Consider the following 18,685-nt stretch of genomic DNA (forward strand, 5'->3'; position numbering starts at 1 on the left):
AGGCTGCCCAGGGAAGTGGTGGAGTCCCCATCCCTGGAGGTATTTAAAAGACGAGTAGATGAGGCACTTAGGGACATGGTTTAGTGGACATGATGGTGTCGGGTCAACGGTTGGACTCGATGATCTTAGAGGTCTTTTCCAACCTCAATGATTCTATGATTCTAACTATGTAGTTTATAGAGGAACATATACTCTAAAATGGATCCTAGTTAGCAGTTTGATAATCCTACTCATGGAATTGTATTTGGTTTGGAGTTGAATGTCAAAATGTGGAATGGACACTTGGCTGAAATACTATAGAAGGAGTATTGAGCATATGGCATTGTATCAAACTGATAAAAGGTGTTTTGTAAATACCTTTTTGACCAGCGTTATGCTAGTGTCTTAACACTGTCATTAGTTATCTGGAGTGAGAAACGAGTCTATGTGGATAGAGATAGAACAAAATACAAATGAAGGACAGAACTGAATGAGATTTAAGTGAAAGAAGAATGACTACAAATACTAGCACAAATTAACAATTTATGGTGTTATGTGGGAATGGGAGTCTCACTAACGGACATTCCTGAGTTTGATTTTAATGAGCAAACACTGCACCACCTGGCATAACAAGGCACTTAAGCAGAAAACAACGGAGAAAGGAATGTGCAGCTGGAAGGAGAAAAACAAGATAAAGACCATGAAGGCATTTCACATGATCAGAAAGAACGGGCCAATCTGCTAGAGCATAGATGCGCGTGAACACAAGGCTGTAACTATAAGTGTAAATAAAGGAGAATGACCATACTCATATTGAGATCTGTCATTACTCCGGAATCGCAACTCCCGCTCCGTCGTCGACACTGAACAAAGGGAAACTCCGACAGTGTTAAATGTTAAATCCTTCAGGAAAGGATGATTAATATCAAAATAAAAGAATCTGATGTAATATGACAAAATATGAAGCGAAATTCAGCTGCAAGGAGGAAGGAGCCTCCTGAGATTCAGATCTCTTAAACCCTGGAATAATTTTGCCAGAGAACTGGTGAGAGCTCTGTTGTCTGAGACAATACTTAAAGGAACTCATCTGTACTGATAGAGAGTAAGGAGTAGACAACTTGATACTTCTGTTTGTTGGACAAAATAAATGTCTCATGCAGCCGTATATGTTTCCTGAACATCTGAGTCTTTTTTTTAAATTCTGACTGCTAGATTTATGTCAGCACAAGACACAACCCGTTCTGTATTTGAAAACTACAGTGTACAATTAAGGACATCATGCCTAATTTTCTCTCTGATCGTAATTTGTCTGTCTCATTTTTCCAGGCTATTAACCTGTCTTAATATCCCACTCTTATTGATCTGTTCTGCATACAAGGCTATTAATCTACTTTTATATGGATTAATGGTTCAAATGCATTATCATTCTTTCGTAAAATAAAGAATTGGGAGTATTCCTGCCTTCAGGAACATCGTTTCTAAACTTTGAGTTAGACATTTCAGTTTAAACTCCTGAGCCCTGAACTGAATGTGTGCTTTTTCCCCTAGTGCACAGAACAAGAGTCCATAAATAACAAAACATAATAAGCAGATTTAGCCTTGGGCAGAGACTAGCTCAGCAGCTATCTACTCTCTGTTATTTTTTAACAATATCCTGGAGCTATGCATCTGATTCTCTTCTTCAGTCTTTCACCAAGTGGCTTTGATGCTTTTAATTTGAATTTTATAGTAGAGCACAGTATGAACTATTACAGTGCATTTGAAGTAACCTTGCAGCCAGTGTATGGAGTTCAGCAGCTGGCAATTGAAAACCACTAAATGAACTGGCTGGCATCCTTATGGAGAAGAACTACAAATGGGGGTCATGGTTCAGTAGTAGTGGCAATGGTCAGACTGTAGAGTTTCACCCAAAATGCCATTGTAAGTAGGGAGGCCCTGGTAAGAATTATAAAGGGGATGCTCATACCTGAGTGTACAAGCCATCAACATTTTGGAAGTGTTTAGTTTACCCAAAGAAGATGTTTGACACATGTCACTGAAGTGAAAATTCTGCAGTAGCACATACATCATTATATAGCAGTAGTTCACAGCTCAAGGAAATGATCAAAACTTCTCAGAATACTCCAAATGTCTTTTCAATTTTCCTGTCTTCTGTTTTTTTTCTCTATCATTCTGTCTCTGATTACATGGGTTGATTCTCCATAGGAGATTTGTAACTTAGTGATGTCAAATTTGGCTAACTGACTTGATTTTTTTTGCCCTATGAGCAGTAAAAAAAAACAGAAAAAGACAAAAGTACTTCACTCATAGATGAAATAACAATGCCTTTGGCTCTAGTTTTAATATAATATTTGGTAAGTGGGTTTGTATCTGGATGTGTTCTTTGTCTGTATTCAGAAACTCTAGCTTCACAGATGGCTTGCTTTTCTTTATGCTGTTGAAGATGTGCAGGGAGATAAGATGACAGAATTCAACACCTATGTTCATTTGGTAATGCAGCTTTAAAGTCTTCACCTTCAAAGAAACGGTGCAATTCCATCACAGCCCTAAAGGCAACATCACAAGAAATAGTGTGTGTGGTTAGCCAGGAATGGAAGGATGAAAAGCGTGGCATTCTTGCTGAAGGGCAAAGCTACGCCAGCCTTGATGAAGAAGGTAATGTCTTTCAAATCAACAGCCTAAACAATGTTTTTAAAGGAATTTAGTATAAGCTGTAGAAGCCCTATAACTAGAAAGCTTCCAATCTGGCTGATCTTTCAAAACTTCAGAGTCAGGTTATTCTCATGGAGAGAGTTGTTAGTCATATTTGGCAGAATGGGCCTTCAGGAGCAAGAGGAAGTCAGAATCAAGGTTATAGTATGATGTCAATCTTTTGGATTTCAGGGAATCCTAAAAAAAATTATCTAGCCCAGGTAGCGGATTAAGGCCAGAGCCAGTGCTATTCTTTTCACTGACTTTTAAATAAACATGTCACATGAAGTGTTCTGAAGCTCAGTTCATTGTTCCCAGAGTCTTTTTGAAAAGATACAGACTTTGCCCCTTTCAGAGCTCATCTGCAGCCAGGCTCAAAGGAGAATGAGCCGCCTAATCCCATCTGAAAACTGGGCCCTGGTAGTGTGAGACCAGTCCCAGAACTTAGAAGAATTCATCAAATATTCATACCACTGTTTAATGTTTGACCTTGGGGTTGCTCTGTATTCTGCTGAATGTACTGGCTATCAGCTGAAATTCGCCCTGTAACGCAAAAGAGCATGGGTATGGGCACATGAATATTACAATCTCATCAATTCAAACATACTAAGAAGCTTCAAGAAGCTGCTGAGAGCACTATGTGACTCCATACACTTGCATGAAGATTCTTGCATTTGATTTGAAATGAAATTTGTTAATGTTGTTCTTTATTTTTGTGTATGCAGTACTAGGTTCACGCCACCGGCCGGATCTAGTGCCGAGCACTCCATCTCTGTTTGAAGCGGCTTCCTTGGCAACCACAATTTCTTCTTCTTCCTTGAATGTAGATGAGCATTATCAACGTGATCAACCTATGCTCTATTCTAGCAGGTAAAGGCTGTATTTGTGGTAGAGGATTCCCCACTGTTCTGCTAAAAGTCTGACAACGTGTGCAATGGAAGAGGGCTCTGTGAAAGAAAAAGCAGAAGGGGCAAGTGTCTCTGTAGCTCAGTCTTGAGCCTCTCCAGTGAAGGAGGGGGGCTGTAAGCCCATAGGATTTGTTATGTATTTGTTTGTTATTATGTATTATCATGAATTATGATTGCGGTCACAAATAGAAAGCACAAACACAACAAAAATGTTACAGTATACTTTGAATTTTTTGTCATGCTCCAAAACTAAACTGGGCATTAAAAACTTGCTTAGGTCTTAGTCTGTGCCATAAACTACACTACATTAAGATCAGGGTAGGAAATACTTGTAACTCAGCTGTAGCCTAAAACAGCTGCAGAAAACTGTGATGTGCTAGGAAAAGGGACCTACTTTCAACTTGATCTTTATTCTGGATGTGCAGTGCTGAATGGTCTGCTTTAAGTTCTTCTAAAATGACCATTTTCTGAAGTGAATTTCTACGAAACTTCACCCATGAGTGTGATTAGAGCCTGTCTCATTTTAACCCAGGAAGGATAAAAACAGGAAGGTCTCAAGAAAAGTTGTGCCAATGCTTGTGAGCTAGCTTGAATGTGATTTGAGTTGTGTTTGAATGTACTTTAGCCATGACTGTCCAATACCATGCTTATGCCAGTAAGTCTTGCTGGGAGATCATCTGTGTGTGTGTACCTGTACCTCGTACACCTGAAGTGTGCTGTGTTGTGCCGTCTTGTCTGCTTGCAGATCTCTTTACCATGTGTTGTACTGCAGAATAGACATTTCTTTATCTATTTTTGTCAAGAAGGATAACAGCTCTGAACTCAGGTATCTTGAATTTTGTTTGGCATAATTTGGAATCCTGGACTACACAGTGTCTGTATAAATTTGATAAGCTTACTCATGTGCCAAGTTGTAGTTCTTTACTTTAAACTCCATGTTGTCCAAAAAGATCAAGTTATTTTAAAAGCAATCTTGAGGCAGTAGGGTTTTACCTCCTATTAAAATTTGACCAATTGCGTTTTCATAAGAAGTAAAATGACTCGCAGAGTTACTTGATCAAAGTGATATTTGCAGCTTCCATTTTCATTAAGTTGAAATAAATCTCACTGATGTGGCATCAGACATAGGTCTGATGTTTTGCTATAAAAATTTGGAATGAGGTATGGTTTGGGGTGTAACAAAGATGAAGTTTTAATTACAGAACCATCACAAGTTGTCCCAAAATGCATCTACACAAGCTTTAGGAAATAAAATTACTAATTAATACACATTAGTAGAAATAGAGCTCCTTCAATTCAACTTCTGTCAGTCTTGTCCAGTTTGTGACAAAGTTAGCTGTAGGACTTCAATATTCTGTGATCTTTTACCAAGTTTTAGCTTTGCTAGAAATAAGGTTATAGAGTACTGTGGGGTTTTATTTGCTTTAAGCATCAAATAAAACTACAGAACTACTTTGTATTAGCATCAGTTAGCAAAGGAGAACTGCAGAGTTGTCAGGGTAAAGAGTTCAGATTTACTGCAAATAAAACATTTCAAGTACTCTTTACTCTCCATAAATTAATTGTAGAGAAAAGCTATGAGTAAGTCCATGATATTTTCCTGTAAAGATATTCCAAAATAATTCTAAAATAAATAGTTTTTAGCTGATCTACACTTTGATTGTATGTTTAGACTTGTTTACTCTCCAGTTGTGATTCAGTCAATGAAATAACCTAAAATGTAGTACATGTCAGTTATGTGATTACCCTGCACATCCTTATCTTACAAAATCAGATTGGAACTGTAGTGTCTGCAGTCCAGGTTTGCATACTTTCAATTCATCAGTACAGCAGGGCACGTTCTCTAACACAGCAGACCTTGCACCAGCATTCATAGATGTGTGGCTCTCTCCATGTCTTGTGTTGAAACAAAAGACCTTGCCCTGTAGCCAGGAGATCTGCCACAGGGGCTGACCAGCTAACATCCTTGCTAATCTAGATGTATCCTCTTCAGCTAGGGCTTGGTGGCCATTTTTTCTCCCGACCAAGTACTGGTTCATGTCACAATCTCAGTGTGTACGATTCATGAGGATTAACTTCTCTGTAATAGCTAGCAGCTTTCTTTTAGAATTTAAGAAAGCTGCTAAGCTTGCTCAGTATTAAACTAATTTCCACAAGATGATTCTGGGCACTTGCAGTTTTGTATCCACCTCTTCTTTCTGCATCAGTGCAGGGAGGTCCTTCCTTCTTCATGGCACTAAATAATATATCCAGCTGAAGTTTTACTTATTTTTTTATGGTACATTGGAGGAACTTCAGTCCTCCCATAAGAAAAGCTTGCAGGGAAATAAAAACACCAAAAACCCCATGCTACAATGATACATTGAGTTGTAGATGTCTTAGATTTTTCTTGACGGAGTTCTGCTTTTGAGTATTACAAAATGTTGTGATGCAGGACTCGTCACTTTGCCATTTGTCTCTGATAAACAGAAAGTCTGGTGCAGTCTTTGAAACAAAGCCTGAATGAATAATCTGTTTACAAATGTAAGCCTGCTTTCAGTCTTTAAATATGTAATTGACTATGACATTCTCCTTCAAGTTAGTTAATGGAATTACAGTTTGGCATCTTCTTCATCAGGCTTTTTCCTCCTCCTTCAAAGCGTCCTGGCACAAAGTAGAGAGTACGCGAATTTCCTTGTAACCAGTCAGAAATCGCTGGTTTAGGGTAACAAAGGGAGATAATCCTGCATGCATAGTAATAATATGGTATCTGTACAGCTCCTTGACTCGTATTAATGCTAACGAGCAGTATGTGCTCATACCAGTGAGAAGACAGATGCCATTATTTGCCTCATTAAAAAGAGAGCAGTAATACTTACGGATACCTTGAAGCACATGCTCTATTTTTAACTTTGTTTTTTCGGAATTACCCTCTGTTTCTATCAACCATGAATGTAATCGTTCTCCAAGGAGAGGGAAACGGCATTTTCTGTGAGAAAGGAGCTCAGCACCATCTCTCTTTCAGGGTGCTCAGCACTCACGGTAGGAAGCGAGGAACTGCTGCCAGTGTGGTGAAACAGACAGAGGTGGCTTGCTGAGCCGAGCCAACTCCTGAGGCTGTATCATGTGAGGAGGGTTTCTGTAGGCCTGGCTTGGTATAGATTAGAACTAGCATAACTAATTGGTAGATAATGCAGAGCAGCATTTAGGGACTTGTGATTAAAGCAAAAAAGAGAAACTGAGGAGCAGTCATAAACACACAGCTTATTAGGAGTGTTTTTCCAGACTGCTAGCTGATTATTTTTCTCCTTTATTATTACTGAGTTATTCCTCAGTCCTTGAAGAGTTAGAGGAAACTCGAGGTGTTACCCAGGCAGTGTGAAGAGGAACTGGCAAAAGTAGTGAATGAAGGAATAGTGAGGAGAGGAAAATGGCTGTATTTTTCAGTACAAAAGGAACTTTATCTAAATCAGGAAAGTAAAAAGGAAAAAATGGACAAACGTGACATAAGTTATTCAGCAAATGTAGGCTTTCTTGTTAGAAGACAGCTGGTTTCTGTTCTATGAAGCTGTTTCTCAGTCAAGTGGTTCTGTCATAAGTACTGTCAAGTATTCGTTTAGTAAGAGAACAGAATTGACAATTTATTGCTTCTATTAAAATTTTCAAAGATTTTCCACTCCTCCTCAAGTAGGTTTATATTTGGTGCAGAGATATTTTAGTACCTAAAAAGTCTGTTTTCCACTAGAATATATGTTCAGTTTTGAGTCCAAATACACTTCCTTGAAAAGGTTTATTTGCTTTCTCTTAGGAATTGTAATACTTACATATTATATCAGGGATTATTCTTAAAGCAGAAGTGATAACAGATTTTTTTCCCCCTTCAGGTAAAGTTTTCCTAATAAGTACTGATGAATTAAATTAAAGATGACAAATCTGAATATTCTGAGCAGTATGACTGTTGTCTCAGTTGACATTGCTTTTACAATTGCAAAGAGCTGAAGGAGGTTAATGCCTTTACAGGTGCTTCTGGAAATGTTTTAAACAGGAGTTTCAAGATACAACAGAAGATCTCTTTCCAGTGTATCTTTCTGCAGGTCTCATGGCTTCCAGGCACAAACCCAAACAAAATCCCATGATGCATAAAGGGGTACTTCACCTCTCTGTCTTTAGAGCAATGCCAAGATACTGCGGGTTATATAAGGAGGATTGCTGAATTCTTCTGATATGTTTGATCTTAGGAAAATAATCTATATGAAATCTAATTCTTGTTTCTCTTCATGTATTCTGTACCTCCTTTCTGCAAGATGTATATGTAGTATGGACTTCTGCCTTCTCTTTCCTCTTCTTTCTGCTTTTCTGTATATTTTTCAATTGTTTGTTTGCCTTACCTTTGCATTGCTGTTTTTTGGTGCAGACCACTTGAAATTTTGGAAGGCTTTGAGGGGTTGTGGTTTTTTTTTCTCTTACACAGTCAAAACTTCCTGAAACGTCCAAACTTTGAACTGAAATGTCCCATGACTTGACATTCTATCAAACAACCTTTTCAAAGGCAGCTTAGAAAATAAAAGTAAAATCTTCTGCAGTTTTTTCAGTGGAAGGGATTTGTAGGTATTAGTTTTTGTGTGGTAAGGAATACTTAATCACACCTTTTGCCAGTCTGGTTTTCTATGTAAACAAACTTTTGTGTGGGAAGTTTAAATGTTCTGTCTGTCCACCCGCCACCCTTAGCTTCTGAAGCTTAGACAAATTTGCCTGAATGTGATTCAAAGAGGATTAAATTCATGCAAGCTTCATGAAAATAAGCAGCTAGGTGGAGGAAAAAGACTTGAATGCTCTAATGCTAGGAACAGATGCACTGAGACATCAGGGGAATCCCCATGGGAAAGAAAGAAAATTTGACTGTGATTGAAGCAACATGTAATTGTGGCTTAAAGAAAAACAAGGCTTTCCTAGTTCTCCTGTGATGTAATTACTTTTGCTTCTTTTTTTCTTTTTTTAATTAAGAACCAAGATAAAATAGACTGCTTTAGCACTAGGAGGGCAACAGCACAGTTGAGCACACTCGTTGTGCCTGATCACTACTGAATGGGAGAAAGTAACTGTAAAAATGGGGGTTTTTGCTTGGCTTTTCTTTCTTTTTCAATCCAAAAATTAAGGATGAGAACTCAGTTCACTGTTGAAGTTGTACAAAACCTCTGTTCACGGAAGTGTTCTTTCTGATACATGGTGTATATAAGAATTTCTCTTGTTCTCTCCTGTGCCCCCACCCTCCAATTTGTCTTTGCCCTCCCAGGAGTCTGCAATAAAACTGCTGATCAATGCAGCTATGATGATGCTGTTGCAGAAATTTGACCTTTTAGTTACCAACTGCTGAAAGAGATTAATTGCAAGATTTTTTTTTTTACTCTTTTATGCAGAAGTTCCACGTACTATCAGTTTCAGCTCAGTTATTTAATTGGAAAAAAGGCTGTCATTTGTAAATCTCATTAATGTGCTGGTAGAAGCTATATTTTGTTGTATCTGAAGAGCTTTGTATGCTTTAAGGTGTACTGTCATTCTTTTTTTTTCTTATTATTATAGGATTACAACTGTAGTAGTTAATAACATGTCTAAATACTAATGCATAATGTCTAAAAGCGTTCAGGGGTACTTAATCAAATAAACAATTTGTGTTTGTTTGCTTATCCATTATACTCTGTTGGAACAACAATACTGTGACAAGGTTAACAGAGCAAGAAACTTAGCAGAAAAGCAGATTGAAGAATACTGGTTTAAAGAGCATAATTGATACCTGCAGTCCTGAAGAAGCATCAAAAAAGCATTGTTGGACAAAAGACTAATATATATTTCATTTAATATTACAGCTTGATATTTTCTTAATGATACATGCTTGCATTAGAAGAAAACAATGCCATCTAAGTGAACAGAATTCCCCCCTCTCCAGTGGTGTTGGAAGTTAATATTTGGGTTTATTGTAGCCGGTTTATGAAGTGTTTGTAGAAATAGAAGAGAGAATCTTTCCTGGCATGTAAATGCTTGTCCTGGACACATATCAAAATATAAAATTTCAGTCTCTGGCTTCAAATGTGAAGTGTAAAGCAAATCTGGATGATGCATCAGTTTTGTTAACTTACTAAGGCACGTCTAAATTTCAGTGGTTTAAGCCTCATACATATACTTAGTATGATGATGTCTATCTTGTGGAGTTCATAGTCTTAAGAAAGATTAAGCCAAAATTTGCTTTTCCTACTAGCTTTTCACTGAATGTAATGTGAGTTAGTTTCATAGCTAGAGGAATACTGAGTAATCCTGGAATTCAGTGTAAATGGTTAAGGATTATCAGTCCTTAGCACAAGTACCGAGTGGTTAGTATCAGTGCCAAGGGATCAGTGAGGCATCTAGATTTCCTGAAAAAGAAATACAGTTCTTTCTTCATTTGAAGTTTTCTGAGCCATTTACACTTAATCTTTCAGTCATTGAGATATTAGAGAATGCTTAATAATGTATGAGTCTGGAAAAAATTAATGTTGCTTTGTTACAAATCTTATTTAAAGTAGTCTGTGTGGTTATAATGCTGCTCTGATGTATTATTTAAGTGTGTGAAACTACGCTATATTAAGTATTTTCTTCATGTAGGTATTTAGATTCAATATTAAATACCATATAGCAAGTAAGAATGCAGAACAGACATTAACTCCAGCAAAGCGAGGAGAGCTCACTGATTCTCAGGTGTAAACTATTTGCTTGCCCACTGATATTCTGAGGCTTGTGTGTAAAATAAAAGCTAGAAACTCTAAATAGAAATTATTAGTAACTGTGGCAAAACTAGAGACTTCGTATTTTGCCATAGTATATTTGCCCTTATTGGAGATTCTGAATAATTTTCAATAATTTAGCTGTGAAGGGTGGCAAGAAAGCAGTAACAAAGATAATTTTTATAGAAGACCTAGCAGGAGTATTTCCTTAATGAAAGTTTGTAAGATACGCAAGTATTTTGTAAAGGAGAGGTTCTGTCCCTGGAGTGGATCAGTGCTGTCCCAAACGCAAAGGTCAGTGTCCCTGACAATGGAAGAAGGACCTAACAAAGACTAAAGGGCTAGTCCTGGGAACAAGCCCTGTTCCTCAGTCTGCTTTGAGCAATTGATCCAGTGTGGTGTTTTGTAATTAGCCTTGAGTGACCCTTTAATTTCACCTGCTCCTGCTCCAAGCCTATAGATACATATTGATATGTAAAAGGTACATAATTTTTTCAGAAAAGTAGCCTCTGTGATTTCATGGATGACCACGTTTCCTGTTACAAAAGTTCATCCTCTCACAACATCTCTAGAGAGAGTACCACTGCTGTGTGACTCAACAGGATATTAAGCAAACATAATCATTAACAGAAGAGAGAGCAGTAAATAAATATAGTACCCTGTTTACATCATACCTGTTTAATTTATTTTTTGCTCAAAGGTACTGCCTAGAAATTTCTGATAAAAGTTCTGGTGAATAACAAGAGATGTCACCCCCTGCTTCTGAGTTTTTCCTCAATTCTAGTGCTATATAGGTAGGCAGCCTCAAGGCAGAGTAAAAAGACTTTGCTCTGTTCCAAGGTTTATTTCACTTTCATGACTGAGGGACCCTTCTTTTGTAAAATGTTCACAAGGTGGCTCCACCCATTCAGAAAAATAAAAACCTCCTGAAAAATTGATGTTCTGTTTGCAGCAGGCCAATGCAGATCTGAGGTTCTGCTGATACTTGTGACGTTACCTGACCTTACCATCAGGTAATTGGGATTAGCAATTGCTAGGGAACAGACATTGGTAGCCCTATGGAAGGAATATTAGCTCAAGAATGTCTCCTTCACCAGCAGACATATATATGACTTTTTTATGGAATTTTTTTTTAATCTCACTGCTGTAAGTGTAAAAGCAGCACTATATACCTGAAAGCAGGGAGCCTTCCTATAATTTGCACCGAATTGCAGTATCATGAAATACACAATGCTGCTTCATACTTTGGTTCTCTGTACTATCTTCCCTTGAGACATACTACCATATCATAAGCCAGTCTGCAGAATTATCATAAACTTCATCAACATCACTTTGAAGAGTGAGTATCATTTTCATGTTTCCTAATTTGATGGGATCCTTTGTCTCTTTATGCTGGATGAACAGAATGACATAATTGGACATTGCAGTCTGAACAGTTTGGTGGTGGTTTTTTTTTTTCTTTTTGGTACACTTTAAAAGCAGCCCCTTATGTTGCTGTGAGCTTTCTTGTGAAGATCTCTGCATATGTACTGAAGTAGGAACGCCTCTGTCTGTGCTTATGAAATTAATTGGATCTAATCCCATTCAGCTGTTGATGCCCTGTTTGCAGCACTTTTTGTTTTAATTTGTTTTAGTAGAGCCCTAAAAAGATCATAAGTGTTTTCCTTCACAGAAAAAAGACGTTTTATAAATTGCTTAGCCAATGTTTCTGGAAACAACTTGGTTGTTGAAAAGTAGAAAGAAAACCTGTATTTTAACTAGAAATTTAAAATTATCGTTCAGTTAAATACACAGATGTGCATGTGAAACTGCAGTGGTAATAGTAGTTATTTAATACATAAGCAAATGTTTCCTTGACTGAATTTGTCCCTCTGTATGCTGCTTTTCATATTCCATACTCATCCTTGCAAGTCTCAATTTCATTACCTTAATTTTTTCTGATGAGGAGGATCCAGAAGAGCTTCTCAGAATAGACTTCACGTGTAGATTCCTCTAAGGGCTGATACACGTTGATGTGTATGTCTCAGTGGATTTGGCTCTTACTATTGAGTATTTTGTAATCTAGACTGAGTTCCTAAATTCTGATTGCTTACACCATCTCTTTTCAACTACAATACATATGTCAGGTACAAAAATGACAGGTTTCATGATTTTAATTGGCACCTACAAAGGTGTGTAGGTTTGACCATCATGAAATTTATGTGCTTACTGTGATGTTTACTGATTCACATGTCATGGTTTCCCATTAGAGTGAGTGTAGTAGCACAGACTCACTGTCAGACTTTTTCACTTGAAGCAGCATTTAGAACATCAGTCGTACCTATTGTTTTCTCAGGTCTGTAGTTTTGATGTTTGTCAACAGTGTTAGTGAAATATTACAATGGAGTTTTACTGTGTTTGACCTACTTTTTTTTTCCCCAGACACATGTAATTTATAAAAATGAAATGCAAGGTTGGGTTTTAGAGGCGATACAATATTTCTACATTATAAACACTAGACTAATTAATGCATTTAGTTCAACAGGTCCATAAATACCTGTTGTCCCTGTTCACATTTATATGTATGCAGGATAGATTTTCTGCAATAGTTGGTACTGAGTTGTTCCTTAGAACAACAGTTTTACTGCTCATTTATCCTACAAGACATTTTTCTGACTTCTATACGCAGAGATTTTAAAGATCAAAACTCACGATGCAGTGAGCTGATAATTTTTTCCAAAGCTTATATAAGAGTGTTCAAACACATTGGACATTGCAAATGTGCTCCTATTTAGGGGATAAATATTCTGTGGGATATGCTACAGGAAAGCATATTTGACATCCAAAGATAGACATCAAAGCCTATTTTTATTACAACTCTTCACAACGGGGGAGACACAGTGGCTCATTCTGATTTATGGCTGTTGTATTTTGGCACTGTCTGAAAGAAGCTGATAATTATATTCCTATAAGAGCTGTTCTTCACACTGCAGGAGATAAAAAAACAACCAACCAGCCAAAACCAAAATACGGCTCAAACTTCTGCTTTGGTCAGTTGTTACTACCTGGCACCGTTTCTGCCGTTCTTCAAAGGCTGTGCAATGACTTGGAAAGGAGACTGAAGACTTCTACCTGTCTTGCAGGCTGCCTTGCAAGTAGACACATTACGATGAGCCATATTTGTTTTTCCGTGAAGAAAACAGAAGTCTCTTATTTCTAAAACTGTCACTTCCAGTTTAGTATAAATAAAATATGAAGGACAGAAAGAGTAATTAAGATTCGGGAAAGTTTGAAGGACACTAGTCTTTTGATTGTTTTTTTTATTATTATTACTATTTTATTTATTATTTTAGATAATCCTGCCTGGTTATGCTAGTTCCCTGACAAAGTGTAGTTTTTTTCCTTTATTCCTTAGAAGCTTAATAGGATCTTACATATATCATCCTCAGATTAAAATGTGTAAGTTACTCTGTTCTACCAATCTGCAGAAAATCAGTCTAATTTAATTGTTCCTACTGAAGATGTTGTGCCCAACACCCCATTTTTCACATTTGCAAGTAGCAATCCCTAACTATCTTTAACTTTTTGAGCTAATTTGAGTGAGGATTTTTTTGCATCTCATGTCCAAGACAGCATTTTAGAAGGACTTCGGAAAATGAAGAAAAGGCCTGTTTTTTGATTAAATGTGTTGAAGTGTGCTTGTTTAGAAGGTCAAAGTATGGGTTTTCTCCTCACTTCAGCATAAGGACAAAATATTAGTTCTTCTTAAAATAGGATCCACATTAACACTAAGGATGAGACCTTAAAAAAAAAAAAAAAGCTTCTTGCTTTTCCCCCTTTTAATAGGAAAATTGGAAATCTTGTTCTGCATATCTTCATGTAGTTCACAGTCACTTAGCCAGTTGGGATGCATGTTCTTCATGCTGTCATTGCAAGGTAAGTACAACAAACAAAATGATTGTTGTATTCTGCCATGAAAATGATTTCTAACTAAGCAGCTGTAACTAAGAAGGTGTTAATACATTATTACACATAAGCATGTAACTAAGAAGGTGTTACTACATTATTACACATAAGTACTATACTGTAGTTGCAGCAGAGTTCAGCTCCTGGCGCAAGTGGTTGCTTTCATACTGACACCAGCATGGGCTCTAGGTGCAAATTAACATGGCAGTGACTTGGAATTTCCACTTTCTCCTTTATACACATTACAGATTAGCTTCCCAAAGTGGTCAGTTCATGTTCTTTTAAATAGAGGAGAAACCTCTATTGAACTTAAGGTATATGAAAGAAAGCTCTGTCTTGCAACAATTTTTCTACACTTCTCCTTTTAATAAACAATTCTTCATGCAGGAGATGAGTCTTTGTTACTTGCAGAGTTTATCTCTAATTATTCAGTGTGAAAGTCACAGCAGCAAGGAGATTGCTATCTGCAAATAAATTGTGGATCTTTGATTGTAAGAAAAAGGGTGGACTGGCATCTGTGTTGTTTCGTTCTCTTCTTTCATGCCTGATATTGTTCAAGGGACTTTAGTCACTGCTGGTTTTCTGTATGTAAGATTACTGTATCTTTGTACTCTCTTCTGCCCCTTTTCTCCCTTTTCTTTCTGTATGTTAATATATGTATTTTATATATTATTTGTTTCTATATATTAAATCTCTTTTTTAGGAAATTCACTACTAAATAACCAAATTGTTACATTTATAGGAGCTTCTCTTTGACTTCTCTTAATATGCTGGTTTTGTTTCAACCCTCATTTTCTGCCTGACTGTACAGTGTGTTTCTGTAACAGGTAGGAGAAAAAAAAAAAAAAGAGGCACGCTCCAGAGGGGAGATGGCATTGTCTTTATGTTATAGGTAAAACCAGTAGTTTAACAATCCCAAGACCGAGTGCTGAACTCACATTGCTATTGTTTGCTATCCACAGCATAGATTATAATTTAACAAACTAAGAGCAAAAGAAGCGCAGTGCCTTCTAATGGAAAAGTAGAGAAGAGAGGAAGAAAAGTTAGTGTCACAGTAAGCCAGTGAATTAAACTGAAATAATAGGAGGACTAGGTCTTAGTCTTCTGATACGTTAAGGGTATAAAATAAAATGCCACTGGTGTGAATTGCAGAATCCTCACCTCGTCTTCAGTACAGGTTCCAGAGGTTTTCTGGAAGTGAAAGAAGTTAAAAATAACAGCAGTAAAGGTGGCAGTGATGTGGCCTGATACGTATATGAAAGGAATAACTATTTCAATTTTTTTTGCATTTAAACCTAACCTGATGCAGGAATGAAAGCCAGGTAGTCACCACAGCCTGCCCAACTTGCTTTACAGTTAGTAATGCAGAGCACTCTTTTCCAGAAGGAAGGGTTGACCACGGGGTTTGCATATTTTTACAGCAGTAGTAGCTGCTCACTGCACATTCATCTCGTGTCACATGGTTTCCATATATGGGCCTTTGCACATGCAGAGGCCTGAACTGGGCAACAGCGGAGATCAAAGTTCTGCAAGCAAAAGTGACTCTCTCCGCCCACCTCGCCTTTTGCCAAGAGTAGTATCTTTCATGCCAGAGCTTATTTTGTGGGAGATGATAAAACATAGTCTAACATTTGGCAACAGCCCGTTTTTTCCCTTCCTGTCTGCCCTCCCCCCTTCAGTAAAATGAAGCATTGGCACAAAACTGATGTGACTGAAATGTTGCTCAATAGAATACAAGTAACGGGTGTGAGAAAAACGTGAAGTCAGTGGGAGCTGGGTCACCCTTGGGACAAACGAAATAGTCTTGCTGTTGAAAAGATGCCTAATACGCTATATAAAAAAAGGAACATTGTAATGTGGCTAATGTAATGCTGTGCACTTACTACTAATACGACATGAGGTTGACTGATGATTCATTATTTTGTTGAGCATCTGAATTTGTTTTCTGTTTTGCATGCTAGCTTTCCCCTTCCTGAAATTATACCCCATCTGAAACACAGTTAAACTACAAAGTACCGCAAAGGGAGGGGGAAATTAGTAATTTCTGGACTGACGGCTGTAACCATGTTTTCATACCCAGTTATAATGCAGAATTGTTTGCTTTTCACCTTGTGTGTAAATAGATAACTAACAGTTGAGTTTTCAAGGCAGCCTGGAGTCTCTTAGTTTCTGGCAGTTAGTGAGGACAGGTAATAATGGGCACCTAAGTCCATTAACATACCTTTGAGAGTTTCAGCTTTGTGGTTCCAAGTGTGTTTACAAAACAAAACAAGATTCCTGTGCGGATGCATTTGCAGTTTCGTATTCTTTCTGGATAGGAGAGAACAAAAAATCATATCTATGAATGAAATAATACAGTGCACCTGCTATGTAAATACCACTTCCTTGCAGAGCTGTACTAATTACAGTACACTCTTGTTCTTCTCCCACTTTCCCTTCTGAACTGTTGGCTGCAAGTGATCCCATATCTACATGAGAGAGTCCAATGCTACTGTGCCTAATTACTGAATCATTTTTCCCTATTTTAAATTAAGAAATGCTGCCAAAATTTACACCACGTGTAATGTGGAAGTAACTTCTTTTTTAATTAGTGAAATTATCCCACATTTATTGTGACATAGTTTCATTCTTTAAATAAATATTAGAGTTCAGGAACAGTGTTACTTCCTGATAAAATTTTAGTTAATGCAAAAATAGAAACGGTGGTTTGTGTACATTAAAAATAGAAACTGTGGTTTGTGTACATTAGTCAAATATGAGCTGCCAATTATCTAGCCATTGTCAACACATCTATATTTGTCTTATTTACATTCCGTCTTTTCAAGTATTTGAAGTGTTAACATTTAAGAGAGAAACATATTTTAAAATTTTCAGCTATGCCTGAGCTCTCTGTAACTTGTAATTTTGCTTGACTGTAGTCTCCCTTCTCTTTGCAGTAAAGGGTTGCCTTCAAGTTCAACATTCACTTTAGAAGACAGTGCCATCTATTTGACTTCAGAACAGAGCACACTGGAAATGGAAAATGATAATGCTTCAGTTTTGGATGTCTACTTAGTAAGTTGCCAGACTGTTTCTGATGGGCTTTTTCCCCTGTAATTCCTTTGACTCAGGCTCAGTAAGTGACTAAAATACACGCTTAACTTCAAGATCCAGAGGTTCGTTGAGGTATTTCTTATATGAGACATATGCTTAAGTACCTTGCCAAAGCAAATCCTTCAAGAATCTGTGTGCCTATTAACTATTGTGTTAATAATGAAGTATGCCAAAATACCCTTCAGTTTTTCTCTAATGGTAGGAGGTTTTTTCCTATTATTTGTTTTCCATAGGAGAGTGGGGAAGGGGGAAAAAAAAATCTTTCCTCTTCATGTTGAATATTCCACAATGTAGAAATTAAATTTTCTCAAAAAGGAAAGTTCTGTGTTTACACCAGTGATTTTGAAGCCAGTGAAGTAGAGCTCAATATGAAGTACATTAACAGCTCCCCTTTCTGTTCTGAAGGGTTGTCCAGTTGTAGTGGCTGGCATATGATTAAAAACGTATCTTTTCTTTGCTGTTTTGATTCCTAGTGAGCAGTTTATCTGACTGCTGAAAGATAAGCTCAGGTCTACATCTTTGGTTGCCTTCCTATCACCTGTGTTTTAAAAATTCTATTGGTATCCATAGCTCACATTCCACAGACATAAAGGCAGTAGGCACCCAACTCCAGTTCCAATTGAGTGAAGTTTTGTGCATCTAACCCTTTTAGGCTGTTTTGAAAACCTCAGTGTAAATATAGGAGGGAGGTATGTTAAGCTTGGCTTTTTTCCAAAGGTTTGTTTTCCTAAAGCACTAATTAAACAATTCTGATATTATCCTAGTAATATTTTCCCTCTATTTTCATAAATAAATGTCTGTGACTTTTGTGGCAAGAATTGTACTAGGGAGGAAGGGTCAACAAGGAAAGTCTGTTCATTAGGTTTCTAATAAATGTTTCACACAGGCATCATTGTTTCCTTTTTAGATAAAGTTCACTGCATTCTTTATTTTTCTTATGTCTAGAGTTTCCTGATTTTTGTCTTAAGAGATCCAGAATATCATAGAATCCTAGAACAGCCCAGGTTGGAAGGGACCTGGAGAGATCATCTGATCCAACCTTTTGTGGGAAGGGAGTCTAGATGACATTATCTAGCACCCTGTCCCATCGCATCTTGAAAACCTCCAGCAACAGGGACGCTACCACATCCCTGCAGAGGTTGTTCCAGTGATTGATTGTTTGTCCTGAAAAAATTTTTCATGTGTTGAGATGAAACATGTTTGTCATATGTTTGTGTCTGATCCCCATGCTGTTTCTCTGTAGGCTGTATCACCCTTTTTTTTTTTTCTTATTTTTAGCCAGCACTGCTTGAGTATATACAGTACCCACTTAATAGCTACTAATTTAATAGTCCA

The 18,685-nt window shown here is 37.3% G+C and overlaps 1 protein-coding gene across 1 annotated transcript in view; it reads left to right on the plus strand.

Annotated features, from left to right (window-relative positions):
- Window positions 1–18,685, plus strand: part of PIP5K1B (phosphatidylinositol-4-phosphate 5-kinase type 1 beta) — an 84,098-nt gene that overhangs the window by 54,708 nt on the left and 10,705 nt on the right. The window contains exons 11-13 of the mRNA XM_009285286.2: window positions 2,479–2,634; window positions 3,396–3,540; window positions 17,194–17,311. Of these exons, the coding sequence (XP_009283561.1) occupies window positions 2,479–2,634; window positions 3,396–3,540; window positions 17,194–17,311 (419 nt within the window). The remainder of the gene's footprint in view (window positions 1–2,478; window positions 2,635–3,395; window positions 3,541–17,193; window positions 17,312–18,685) is intronic.

The sequence above is a fragment of the Aptenodytes forsteri genome, unplaced genomic scaffold (assembly GCF_000699145.1).
Source record: "Aptenodytes forsteri isolate BGI_AS27 unplaced genomic scaffold, ASM69914v1 Scaffold151, whole genome shotgun sequence".
Taxonomy (NCBI): Eukaryota; Metazoa; Chordata; class Aves; order Sphenisciformes; family Spheniscidae; genus Aptenodytes; species Aptenodytes forsteri.